The 13262-nt window shown below is 32.6% G+C and overlaps 2 protein-coding genes across 2 annotated transcripts; one reads left to right on the forward strand and one right to left on the reverse strand.

The window, feature by feature from the left end:
- The first annotated feature begins 555 nt into the window (after positions 1-555).
- On the forward strand, positions 556-2622 carry LOC107640044 (GRAS family transcription factor). Its single transcript, XM_088488547.1, has one exon. It carries the CDS (start codon positions 1072-1074, stop codon positions 2578-2580), a length of 1509 nt encoding a protein of 502 aa, XP_088344673.1. The 5' UTR covers positions 556-1071; the 3' UTR covers positions 2581-2622.
- A 3094-nt stretch (positions 2623-5716) lies between these two features.
- Positions 5717-12669, reverse strand: LOC107642716 (peroxidase 51). Its single transcript, XM_016346170.3, has 4 exons — positions 12317-12669; positions 12025-12225; positions 11768-11933; positions 5717-6297 (listed from the first exon to the last, which is right to left on the reverse strand). Exons 1-4 carry the CDS (start codon positions 12524-12526, stop codon positions 5894-5896), a joined length of 981 nt encoding a protein of 326 aa, XP_016201656.1. The 5' UTR covers positions 12527-12669; the 3' UTR covers positions 5717-5893.
- Positions 12670-13262: the final 593 nt, after the last annotated feature.

The following is a 13262-nucleotide window of genomic DNA, read 5'->3' on the forward strand; positions in this document are numbered from 1 at the left end:
ATATCAATAGTTAATTTTAATAGATAATTTTAGTATATATCTAACATAATTATCAAAAATATAATCATTCATATTGTTTTCTTCTATCAGTTTAAATTTAAAAAAAAAGCAATTTCATAACATAATTTTAAATTTTTATGTTTAAAAGATCAAGAGTTCAATCTTAATAAAATCTAAAAATAAAAAATAGCATAAGACAAAAATAAAAAATAAAAAAACCTTATACAAAAATAAAACAAATTCAAAAAAATTCTTACCAAAAAATTATATTAAAAATATAAACATTGATGTGTCTTCCCAATAAACTTAAACTTTTAGTATTTTCATGACTCTCCAACTATGAGGCCTCAATTTGGAAAATGAAGAAAATTATTATCGGTTATATGATAAAAAGGGTTGTTGAAGTAAGAAATGAATGAAGAATGAAGGATCGGAGCAGCTTGCTAATGAAAATTGTATGATTGGCACCATATCTGGTAGGCCATGGGGGAGAGAGAGAGAGATATATGAAAGCATTAGCCCGTGATTGAGTGAGTGAGCCAACAAGTTAACTGCTTGAAATTAAATCCCCCACACTTGGGTGTCCTTCACTACATGACAATTTCCAACTCCCACATAGAGACAACACCCTGGCCGGCTGCTTCACATGCCTTCCTCTATTCCTCAACCACGGCGACTCTCTTTTCTAGCCACCCATGAATACCTTCTGCTTCTGCTTCTGCTTGTTGTCCTCACCAAAATTAAACACAGCCTTCTCTTTCTCCCACACACTTTGACTTTAGGCCTACACTTGTTTTCTTGGGAGTAGAGTCGTCTATCCCACCACGATCATCATCACCAGTGACCAGTCTCTTTTTCGGATGAACAAGGGATAACATAACATCCTCACCAAAAAATTAAACCTTCATGACATGTCTAATTCAAACCCACAAGATATTGGTTCGTTTCCCAACACACACTACTACAGTACTACTAGTCAGGTCACTTTCCCCCTTTTCCCCTGCTACTACCCTCTGATTTCCCCCTTAATTATTCCACGCTTCAATTCCTTTTGTTTTCTTTCTCTCTACAATGCAATATACACTCACTACCTTCTCTAACTCTTCAATGACGCAATTCACCACAAAAATACCACCACCTTTGCACCAATACAACTTTTCATTTTCAAATCCTAATAATAATAATAATAATATTATGAACAAGAACCAACAAATTCCTAGGACTAGGCCCTGGCCTGCTTTCCCTACACCTAAGTCACTACCTACTTCCACCACCTTCGGTGACGCCACTTGCATGGAACAGTTACTTGTTCACTGCGCCAACGCTATTGAAACCAACGACGTAACCCTCGCTCAGCAGATTCTCTGGGTTCTAAACAACATAGCTCCACCTGACGGCGATTCCAATCAGCGACTCGCCGGAAGCTTCCTCAGAGCCCTAACCGCACGCGCCGCGAATACTGGAAGCTGCAAGATGCTCGCCGCTGTAGCTGACGCCGCTGCTAACCGTAACAGCCTCGCCATCGAAACGCACAGATTCTCTGTCATCGAGCTGGCAAACTTCGTTGACCTCACTCCATGGCACAGGTTCGGGTTCACCGCCGCCAACGCCGCCATTTTAGAAGCCACGGAAGGGTTCTCGGTGATCCACATCGTGGATTTGAGCTTGACGCACTGCATGCAGATCCCGACGCTGATCGACGCCATCGCTGGCCGCCACGAGGTGCCTCCTGTAATCAAGCTCACGGTTCCCGGTGCCGCCTTCAGAGAAGGTAACATCAATATCCCTCCATTACTCGATCTTTCTTACGAGGAATTAGGCGCGAAGTTGGTCAACTTCGCTAGGTCGAAGAACGTGGTCATGGAATTCAGCGTTGTTTCTTCGAGTTACGCTGATGGATTCGCCTCTTTGATCGAACACCTGAGAGTGCAACATATAGTTTCCGTTGCAGAAGGTCATCGTCCAAACGAAGCTTTGGTTATTAACTGTCACATGATGCTTCATTACATTCCCGATGAAACTGCACTAGTTCATCATCATGAAACAGATTCGAATTTAAATCCTTTTATTGTTCATGATTACTCTTCTTCTTCGTCATCTCCTTCATCTTCATCGTCATCATTGCGGTCAATGTTTCTTAAGGCGGTTCGGAGTTTGGAACCTACAATTATGGTTTTGGTAGATGAGGACGTGGATTTGATATCAAATAACTTGGTGTGTAGGCTTAGGTCTGCGTTCAATTATCTGTGGATACCGTACGACACGGTGGACACGTTCCTTCCTCGAGGCAGCAAGCAAAGGCAGTGGTATGAAGCTGACATATGTTGGAAGATTGAGAACGTGATAGCGCATGAAGGGGCTGAGAGGGTGGAGAGGGTTGAGCCCAAGAGCAAGTGGGAGCAAAGGATGAGGAATGCGAGCTTCCATGGGATTGGATTCAGCGACGAATCGATTTCGGAGGTGAAGGGGATGCTGGATGAACATGCTGCTGGTTGGGGTGTTAAGAAGGAAGATGACAATCTTCTTCTCACTTGGAAAGGCCATAATGTTATCTTTGCTTCAGCTTGGTTACCTGCTTAGTATCTGTAATCTTATCAGTAATAAAGCTTCAATCTTCAATCATGAATGTTTCTTAATGATGTACTATTAGTTTTTTTTTCTTTTTTCTTTCTTCTATAGATTCTTATTCCTTCTACATTGTATTTCTGGGAGTAGGTGAGATTTTTTATTTTCTTTTAAATTTTAGATTATAGATAGTATACATTTAGTTTATCTTATAGTAGTAATTCAGTAGGTAGCAAGAAATTATGTCTTCTTGTATCATTCACTCTTTATCTTTATCATCGTATCAGTTAGGTTGTCATTGATAACGCTGTGTTTTAATTTCAAAAACTTAGATATGATGAATGCTAAATGTTACTACTCTTCTCTAGTTAAGAACATATAATTAATAACTCTTTGAACATTATCTCTATTAGTTCTCCAATTTCAACCTAATAAGGGTACTGTGCTTCCATCACTTAAGGTAGTTTCTCATAGAATGCTAGGGGCCAACAATTTTTGTGATTTGTAGCCATCAATGATAGTTTTAATGGTGTGAGATTGGTGTAAAATTTCATCCAATAGCTCCTTTTTTTTTGCTGGTCACATGCTGTCCAGAATTTAACAAAGTTGCTGGGTCTCTAGACTTTTCCTAATTTCAATTTTAAGTTACTATATAACTGTGCTGCTATAATAGATTTGTTATGATTATTTGTCTTGCTTCGCTTTTCTGCCTAGATGCTATCTCGATTTCCTAAACTATATATCAGATGGATAATTATATATCAGTTTTTAAAATTAGCTATTAATATAAATTATATGTTAAAATATAAATATATATTAAAAATAAATTAAATTATATATATATTTATACACAAATACATTAATGATTAATTTAGTAACTCATTTTAGTGTATAAATAACTTTTTTTAATAATAAATTCTGATGTAGACGGTTGATAATGGCACCACTTTATTTTTGATGGATGTGGAAGATGGCTCCTGAGTCTTGAATCTTCTTGATTACCAATCAAATAATCTTCGTTGCGGAGCTAGAAGCAATTCCGCTGTGTTGAGTGTAACTGAATGTATAAACAACATTTTACAACGAATTTTTTTCACCGCGGCTTTGGTGCAATTGCAAACATATACGTGATATAAGGCATTGCTTTTTGTTGCAACTAGGGTTATAACAGAAAAACGTTATTTATATAACTTCCATTACATCTTGAATTTAAACTTCCATTTCTGGAATCTTAAATTATATATAAGGAAAAAAAAACAATAAATTTATTTTTTAAAAGAAGAATTTAATTTTGATATATTGTCAATGTAAAATCATTTTATACGTGCATCCAATCATATAATATTACATTAGTAAAAATAACTATCTTTTACATTGATTTCAAACAAACATTTGTAATTATACGATTATATAAAAGTATTTTACATGAAAATTAAACTTTAAAAGAATACAAAAAGATGACCAACCCTTTTAGTAAAAGAAATAGAGAGTTAATTGATTGGACTTTGTTAAGTAGACAACGACTTTTGTGAATAATGTAAATAATAGGCTCTAAAATTTGTCCAATAAAGTAAAAACACTATACACCCCAAATTACCCACTTAAATCTTAATATTAAAATAAATATCCATACATCTAGTGAATTAAACATCTGATATATCCATTGTTCACATTGTTTAGTATTTTCATTGTCTACCTATACTTTTCCTAATTGATATTAATCTAAATGTAAGACAAAAACAAAAAATATTAATTACATGATATTTCTTTTTTTTTTAATACTGAATAAAATGTGCATTTGAAACACGCAAAAGGAGAGATAAAATTAACATTTCTCATTATATAGTATCTATATGGAATGTTATATTTGTAAGAGTTTTTATATCTTGATTCTTGAAAGTATGGCATAAATATGAAATAAGTATATACTATATATTGACGAGCTTACCCTTGCAAAGTTTTTAGTTTATTCTCTTAGATGTGAGAACAAAAATATACAATCTTGAAAAGGGTAATTAAAAATAACCCATTAGATGTATGTCTAATTAGGATGCCGTAAACAGAAAAAGAACAACAATGCGGATTCAATATTCTCCAATGGAATTGAATGACTTTTGTCGTCATATGATCCTTAATGTTGACCAAAAAATTGTTCACTAAAGTTGAGATCCCCAAAAGAAAAATGTCTTGACAAAAACTCCAAAGAAAAAACGTCACGGAAAAATGTAGCGATTCAAACAGAAAAAGTGAAAAACTAGCAAGTTAAAAAAAATGAAATTAACTGTTTTTTTTTTCATACACATGCACACTCACAGTCTCATACTAACCCACTCACACACACTAAAAAACTCTTCTTTTCGACTACAACCGAGCTATTACGGAGAATCGAATTGGTGTAGTTCCTTGCGAAATAAGAGTGTCAACCGAGTTATGTCCTCAGAGGCTGAGCGCTTAACTCTCGAATCCAAGCTCTTTCTTTGTCTTAAAGTGTGAAGGTATGAGCAATGAAGAGGAGAAGGAGTGTACCTACAAAGGCACTCCGAAGCTTAAATAAGTATGATGTCTAGTTTTTCAGTGAGTTTAAAAGAATACTTTACCTTGCTTATATCCTCGGCTATTTGTCCGTTATGCTTTTAATATTAAGGTCGGTTATAAAAGAGCGGACAACGTCTATTTATTCGTCTGCTGTTACATCGTTGGTCACGATGAGAACACTTTTAGCCGAGTTATGGCTCATGAATGGACGAGCTTATAACGGATTGTGCGAGTTATAGCTCATGAATGAGTGAACCTGTAACGGATTGTGCCGAATTATAGCTCATAAAGCAGCGAATTTGTAACGAATTTTACCGAGTTATATCTCATTTATTATGACCATATCACTATCTAAGAGGCAAATCGATTTGCCACTAGTATACAAGTCTCAGTCATGAAAAAAAAAAATTAAACCCTCTATATAATCAATTCAAAATATTATGTACATATTAAATATAAATGTCCAAATCAATTATTATACATATGTATATAAATATATATGTAGTTTAATTTATTTTTAATATATATTTTATATTTTAATATATATTCTATACTAATAACTAATTTTAGTATATATCTAACAAATAAAGACACCCTATTGGAACGCAGGAGAAGATGATGCCAATAAAGACATTAACAAATTTAAACAGTTACGATTAAGCACAACATAAAATAGATTTACAAGCAACTTAATGAACTTATTCTGTTCATTATTAATAATCTCCCCCATAGCATATACTCGGATTAACCAACCCCCTTAAAGATTCTATCTTGTTCTTTTGTTCCTTGAAAATCATATGATGGAGCAATCTGAACGAATGTTCCCATTTTGCGCATTCTTGATTCCAACTCGGCCCAACTTGGTAATGGCAGCGACGAAGTTGGCGTGGAAGGTTTTGCTGTTACTAGCAAAAGCCTCCACAGCAGGCTTGGACCTTGGGTCCATGAACAGAACTTGGTCTGAGGTGAACAGGCCCATACCCTTCTGAAGATTCTTGAAATAAGCGTTATCGAAAGCCCGTGGTGTTGTTGGGTCCATGTCGATTGCAATCCTTGGATCCACATTTCTCGGGCACATAGATTTTAGCTGCGAGGCGTAAAGGTCGTTGAGTGTGGGGTCCACTTTAGTGTGGCTCTTGAAATTGTAGATTCTGTTATTGAACTTGTTGCAATGAGAGAACCCCACGGTGTGAGCCCCTGCCAAGTGAATCAACCAACATAGCAACACGTCAACACTCTTCATCTTAATTTCGCCCGGCCTTATTGCATGTGAATTAAGAAATTTTTTTCCCTAAAGTTTTTATCTTTTTTATTCAGAATCAGAAATAGACTTCCTTATTGTATAGGAGAATGTTTATATGTCTTAAAGTGATTTCTAAGATTCGTCGTTTTGGAGCTTAACTCCAAAATATTCTGATTTTTTTAAATAAATAAAATAAATATTTTATTTACGAATATAAATTATTTAGCGTGTAAAACATGCTTATTTGATTTGTACAACATGTCTTATCTCATTTACAATGTAAATAAAATAAGTATGTGTATATTTCATTTATACTGTAAACGAGATAAGACACATTAACGAGTACACATATCAGGACATGTGATGCATGAAAAAGAGACACTTTCACGTATCTCGTATATTGTGTAAACGAGATATACACATACTTATTTCATTTACACGGTAAACGAGATATACGCTAAGTTAAAATATTATCACTGTAAACGAGTTATAGTACGACAAATTTCAATTAGCTATAAAAGGATCGACAAACTATTAGTATTCTCCATAAACATCTCAATCTTTCTTTTCATCAGTTTCTTCAATAAATTTAGTAGAAATATCTAGTGGTGGTAGTCTTTTTGTTATAATATTGTATCCTAACCACCACATGCGAAACAGTGACATTGGAATTATATTTGAGTATGAGAATCATATTTTGAAGTGCACTCGAAGAGCAGATTCTTTGTATGAGTTGAAGAGTCTAATATTGACGCACCTCGGTGGTAATGAGAGAAAACAGGTTGGAAGAGCTAGGTATAGGATGCTAGCACCGATGAGAAACGGTGTATTTCTATTTTGTCTGTTCTGACTCAATGACAATGAGCATGTGCGCCTCGTGTTTGATGTCTAGGGGGAGCATCATGATTCAACAAGTGATGGAGTTTTCTGCGGAGGTTTGTGATGTTGGGGGTGATGATTTTGGCAACTCGAATTTCATCTAGGATGATGACCCACCTCTTGCACCACTACTCTGCAATGTGCTAGACCAGCGGTAGACGTGGACGTGAAAGGTGAGAAGTTCGATAAAGAGTATGTCACCGATAGCAACGAAAGTGGTTCCTCTGAGGATGATGACGAGGATGAATTCGTATCAGAAACTCTAGTTGGTGGATCAGTTCGATACATTTTGCTTGCTCCACAACCAATTCCAGAGTTATCAATTATACCTATAGGGGTGGCAATAGTGGGAAAACCCGCCTCGCCCGGCCAAAATCTTGCCCTTTGGCGGGCTGGCCCGTCCCGCCCCGACTAATGAGACGGTCCTGAAATCTCACCCCACCCCGTCTAATAGCGGGCTGGTGGGCCAAATCTGCCAAATCTCTCTTTTTTTTACTATTAACTATTAAATAATATAAATTACCCAAAAAAGTATTAAATAATATATATAATTTCACAGTTATTTTAATAAATTTATAATTTCTAAAGATATAAAAAAATTATAATTTCTAAATTAACAAACATTAAAGTCTTTATAATTATAAATATGTAATAAACATAATCATAATCATAAACAAAGTTTTTTGAAATAAAATAATAAAATCAACATTGTACAAAGTAAAATAAATATTGTCGAAAATATATAATTAAACATCTACAAGTTTAGAACATAATCAATCAAACGTAAAACACAATCCAAAACACTAAATTAGAACATCTTTAAAAAAACCTAAGCCCGACGGAGAAGCCCGCCCCGCTAAAGCACACGGTTTAAGCGGTGCGGATTAGGCGAGCTTTTGATGTGTGGCGGTCTCAATTTTCCAACCCGACCCACCTTGTTTGGCGGGTTACGCAGGCCGATTCGGCGGGTTTAGACCCGTTTGCCATCCCTAGTTATACCCAGTTACTATCATATTTTGGATTTGGACGCGATACTCGAGGTAACTCCATTTTTCAATATGGGTGCAGACGATTACAACATAGAAGGCGATGTGGAATTTAGGGTTGGTCACAGATTTAGAAACAGAGAAACAGTCATGCAAGGCATGAAGAATTATAGTATTTAGAGAAGTGTTAAGTACCAAGTTGTGGAGTCAGATCAGTTAAAGCACCATGTGCGTTGCAGGCAATTTACTGATGGTTGTCTTTGAAATTTTCATGTCGTTCTCCGATAGAATCTCGGATATTAGTAAGCGTTACTTTGTATTTAAATATCAACAAAATGTGCGACAAAGAGAGAAATGAAAAGTATGTGCATTATCTTATTACTTGTAAACGAGTTATTTGTATAGGCGCGTTTAAGCCTTATCTTGTTTATATGTAAACGAGATAAATCACGCGTCAAATCACGTATACAATACGTGTACTTACTGACGTGTCTTATCTCATTTACAGTATAAACGAGATATGTATATCTCATTTACACTGTAAGTAAGATAAAACATGTTGCACAAATCTGATAAAACATTTTAAATAATTTATATCTATAAAATAAAATATTTATTTTATTTATTTAAAAAAAATCTAAAATATTAAAAGGCTAATATTGGTTAATGTTTGTTCAAATGTCGCGCAAAAATAAGAAAAAAGTGTTACCTAATATTTCTATAATCTATATGATAATAAAATATGACATGACGCAAACTTTTCACATCTATGCTTTGGAAGATCGTTATAAGTATACAAAATTAAAGAATGTTTAAAGGGTTAATCACCAAAAATAATTTTGAATTATTTAAATATGGACAAAAATACATTTGAATTTTATTATCGACAAAAATATTTTTAAATAATTTGAAAATACGATAAAAAGTGTCCAACAATAAATATATTTTTTCAAAAAATCTCTTAAAGATTGAATTTTGATTCAATTTTTTGCAAAAATAATTATAAAAATGAGATATTATTATCCTTAAAATTTAGTGATTTTTCGTTAAGTGTATATTTGTTTGTAATTTTTTTGTTAATAACCAATAATACTTTTAAAAAATAAGAAAAAATATATACTTAGTAAAAAATTACGACTAAATCACCAAAAGTAACCATAAAAGATTTGATTTGGTGACAAAAGTAACTATAGAATATCATAATTCCTCAAATGCCCATAATTGATTAGCTCCGTTTGTTAAAAATAGCCAAGCTTGATGTAGCCTTAACAGAGTGGCATACGTAGATAATTTTCTTTGTTCTTCTTAGTTGAAACCCAATTTTTGCAGGATAAAATCATACCCGAATACAATCATCCATCGTTCCGAACTACTCCACAGGAGAACCCTGAATTAATTTATTCTCATAGAATTCGACCAAAGTCAAGGAGAGAAGTAACTACAAGTGAAGAAAGCAAATTTTCACGAACTTCACATTCGAAGATGAAGAAGAAGAAAATTCTGGATGAAAGATGTCACTAGGTGAGTATGTTGTCTTGTTGGAATCTTTGACGGTTACTAATTCTGGAAGATGGTTTATTCGTTGCCCCTCTTCAAAGGTATGGAACATTATTTATGATAGTTAGACAAGTATGGGGTTCCTCTGCATCTGTGATATTTCGATTTTTTGGCTTCTGTAGAGTCAAGATTGCAATTATTTTGTTTGGGTTGATGAAATTGATGGGAGATAGCAAAGTTTGGCAAGGTGTTTGATTAGAATACTCAATGAGCATGAATGTGGTGTTGCTAATCAAGATGTGAGTATGTGACGATGCTCTAATAGACCACAGGGAGAGGAATGTTAACATGGCCATGAAGGTTAAGAAGAAGATTAAAGGTGAAATCAAAGCTATGAGAATATAGCTTGTGACTGTGGTTATTTTTGTCTAACAGAACTAATCAATTTTGGATATATAAAGAATTATGATCTTCTATGGTTACTTTTGTCAGCGAATTAATCTTTTATGGTTACTTTTGGTGGTTTAGTCAAAAAATTACTAAATTTTGAAAATAATAATATATTATTTTTTTAATCATACTTGTAAAAAATTGCATCAAAATTCAACCTCTAATGTATTTTTTGAGAAATATATATTTAATGTTAGATTTTTTGCAAGATTATCTAACATTAAATATGTATTTCTCAAAAAATACATGAGAGATTGAATTTTGATGCATTTTTTTATAACTATGATTAGAAAAATGAGATATTATTATCCTTAAAATTTGGTGATTTTTCGTTAAGTATATATTTTTTGTAATTTTTTTGTCAATAACCAATAATATTTTAAAAAATCATTAAAAAAAATATATACTTAGCAAAAAAGTCACCAAATTTTAAAAATAATAATATCTCATTTTTTTAGTTATACTTATGAAAAATCGTATTAAAATTTAATCTCTAAGACATTTTTTAAAAATATATATTTATTGTTAGATATTTTTATCGTATTTTTAAATTATTTAAAAATATTTTTGTTGATTGTAAAATTCGAATACAATTTTATTAGAATTAACTTAGAGACGGTTTTTGTGGTTAACCCAATGTTTAAATTTGATTATTGAAGATGCTTGGCAGGCACGTTGAGTTATACATATCAACGATCAATGTATTAAAAATCACTCGTCTCAATGTAACATCTAGCCCGAATTACTAGAATAGTAGTATTTATATTAAAATAAATTATTTTATATTTAATTTTTTAATTTTAAAAATATTTATTTAAAAAAAATAATAATAATATTTATTATAAAAAATTATTTTAAATTTTTTTATAAGTATTTAAATAATTTTTTAAAAAATTACAATTTAATTTTAAAAATTACATTAAATATTAATATTATAATATTTTATAAATTAAAAATTAAAAAAATTATTTATAAACTTATTCAAATTGACCCTTTTCTTTTATTTATTATATTTTCAAAAAAATTTCAAACTTAAACGTTATTAAGGGGAAGGGAAATTATTGTGTCACATGCGTGGTGGTGTTGACAATTATTTGATTAGAAATGTTAAAGAATAAATAGAATTTGTTATTTTTGCTCAGCTTTTTAGTCATTAATTTAATTTTTGTAATATAATAATTTAATAACATATTTTTAATTTATATTTAAAATTAAAAAAATAAATTGATCTCTAACTTTTTATTTGTAAATATTTAAATTTCTGAAAATTTAAAAATATATTTATATTCCTAATTTTTTAAAATTTGGACACATCGATTTCAAAATTTAAGTTGTTCCATTTTAAACATTTTTTTGGTATAACCAGGTTTGATTTTTTTTGTTGGGTATGTCAGTCCCTCAGACTAAGTGAATGTGAAAAATTAATGTCCAAATTTTGAAAATATTAAAGAATTTAAATATATTTTTAAATTTTTTAATAATTTAAATATCTGCATATCAAAAGGTCAGAACTTATTTATTTTTTTTTTATTTTTAAATATTGATAATTAACTGCCAATCAAAAATAATAAATTCTGCTCGTGGTTAGGAGAGTGTAATGCACGCGCATTACCTGAAAGAGCAATCATATCTGTCTGGGTAAGGCCGTTTGCGGCGAAGAGTGAATTGAGCTGGTTCAAGTTGAACCCTGGCTGCGGCAGCTTCCCATTCACATCTGAAGCCCTTGACTTCAACCCATCATATCTCCCTAACTCTACCTCATAGTACGGTCCACCAGCCTGAAATTAAACACGACCAACAATGCAATTAACTATTCAATTTCCAAAATATTAATTAAAGTTATATGATGAAGCCAAGGAACCAACGAACCAGTGAAATAACATCACGGGTTGCCATGGTAAGAATATCTGCGCATGAGACTTTATTTCTGCAGAGAGGGACAGCATCCACGGCTGCTTTTGCTCTGATCACCGTGTCAAAGCCGTCTCCGGCCAGTGAGAGATTGTCAGGATGATCCTTCTCTGCTTTGTTGTTTGGAGTCGAAGCTACCAAAACTGAAGCATCACAACCCTGTCACATATATATCACACATTTACTTCTTTACTTTTAACATTTTACTACAAATTGCATGCAGTAATTAATTGTTCATTTACCTACTTACCCTCACAAAGCAATCATGGAAGAAGAGGCGAATGGTAGCAGGGACAGTGACAAATGTTTCATGGAACTTCTTCTTAACTGCATCTCTGACTATGTTCTCAACATTGGGGCAGATTTTTGCATAATGGTGTCGACTTAGCTGAGCTGAAGTACCATGTGCAACACTTAATAAGAGAAACCACACAAGTAGAACATTATTAAGCTGGGACATTTTTCTCTGTGGGAGGTAGAAGTATAAGAAAAATGCAGAGATATTTTGCAGAGTGGGAGAGTGAAATTATAGCTAAAGTGGAAAAGTTTAGGGGAAAGGGAGCATATATTATACTGCCTATAAAATTGTCGGGGTCACGAGCCAGTTGTAATAAAATATTATTATTCTATTAAACTTTTTGGTTTTACAGCAATAAAGTGCGTTTAGAAATTAGAATGAATAATAATAGAAGAATGATAGGTACATACTCTACTTTGAAAGGGACACAAATAACTACCAGCCAAACCTAGAAAAAAAGAGAGGGGTAAAAGAACTCCGTGAAACTAAGAAAAAATAACATGTCATAAAACCACTCATTTCAAAAGTTTAAAAGATAGAATATATATATCCGTAACACTCTTTTTTAAATAAGAGCATTTTTTGAGTTTGTTTGATTTTTGTATAGGTTTTTTTTTTATTTCCTTATGCAATTTTTTTATTTTTGAAGTTTATCAAATATCGAATTCTAGACTTTTTAGACATAAAACTCTAATATCATATCAAAACTAGTGAAACTAATTAAGGAAAGAAATTCCACAGCTCTTTGAAAAGAAGCTGTGCTAAGCTTGAGCAGATTGCAAAATTCAAAACAGAGGAGAAAGCTTGTAATGAAAGTAATTGAGCATCTTTTGTTTCAAATGTAACTTACATTTACACTAGGCTAAGTCTACTTTTGATACACCAAGCTAGCTACTGT

The sequence above is a fragment of the Arachis ipaensis genome, chromosome B5 (assembly GCF_059453495.1).
Source record: "Arachis ipaensis isolate K30076 ecotype BB chromosome B5, ASM5945349v1, whole genome shotgun sequence".
Taxonomy (NCBI): domain Eukaryota; kingdom Viridiplantae; phylum Streptophyta; class Magnoliopsida; order Fabales; family Fabaceae; genus Arachis; species Arachis ipaensis.

Bases quoted from the DNA above. Each gene is read 5' to 3' on its own strand.
- LOC107642716 (XM_016346170.3), bottom strand. From the start codon at position 12,526: ATGTCCCAGCTTAATAATGTTCTACTTGTGTGGTTTCTCTTATTAAGT. The intron at 12,226-12,316 runs GTAAGTAGGTAA...TATATGTGACAG, and splicing joins TCCATGATTGCTTTGTGAGG to GGTTGTGATGCTTCAGTTTT. The intron at 11,934-12,024 runs GTTCGTTGGTTC...GTTTAATTTCAG, and splicing joins CCCGTGATGTTATTTCACTG to GCTGGTGGACCGTACTATGA.
- LOC107640044 (XM_088488547.1), top strand. From the start codon at position 1,072: ATGCAATATACACTCACTACCTTCTCTAACTCTTCAATGACGCAATTC.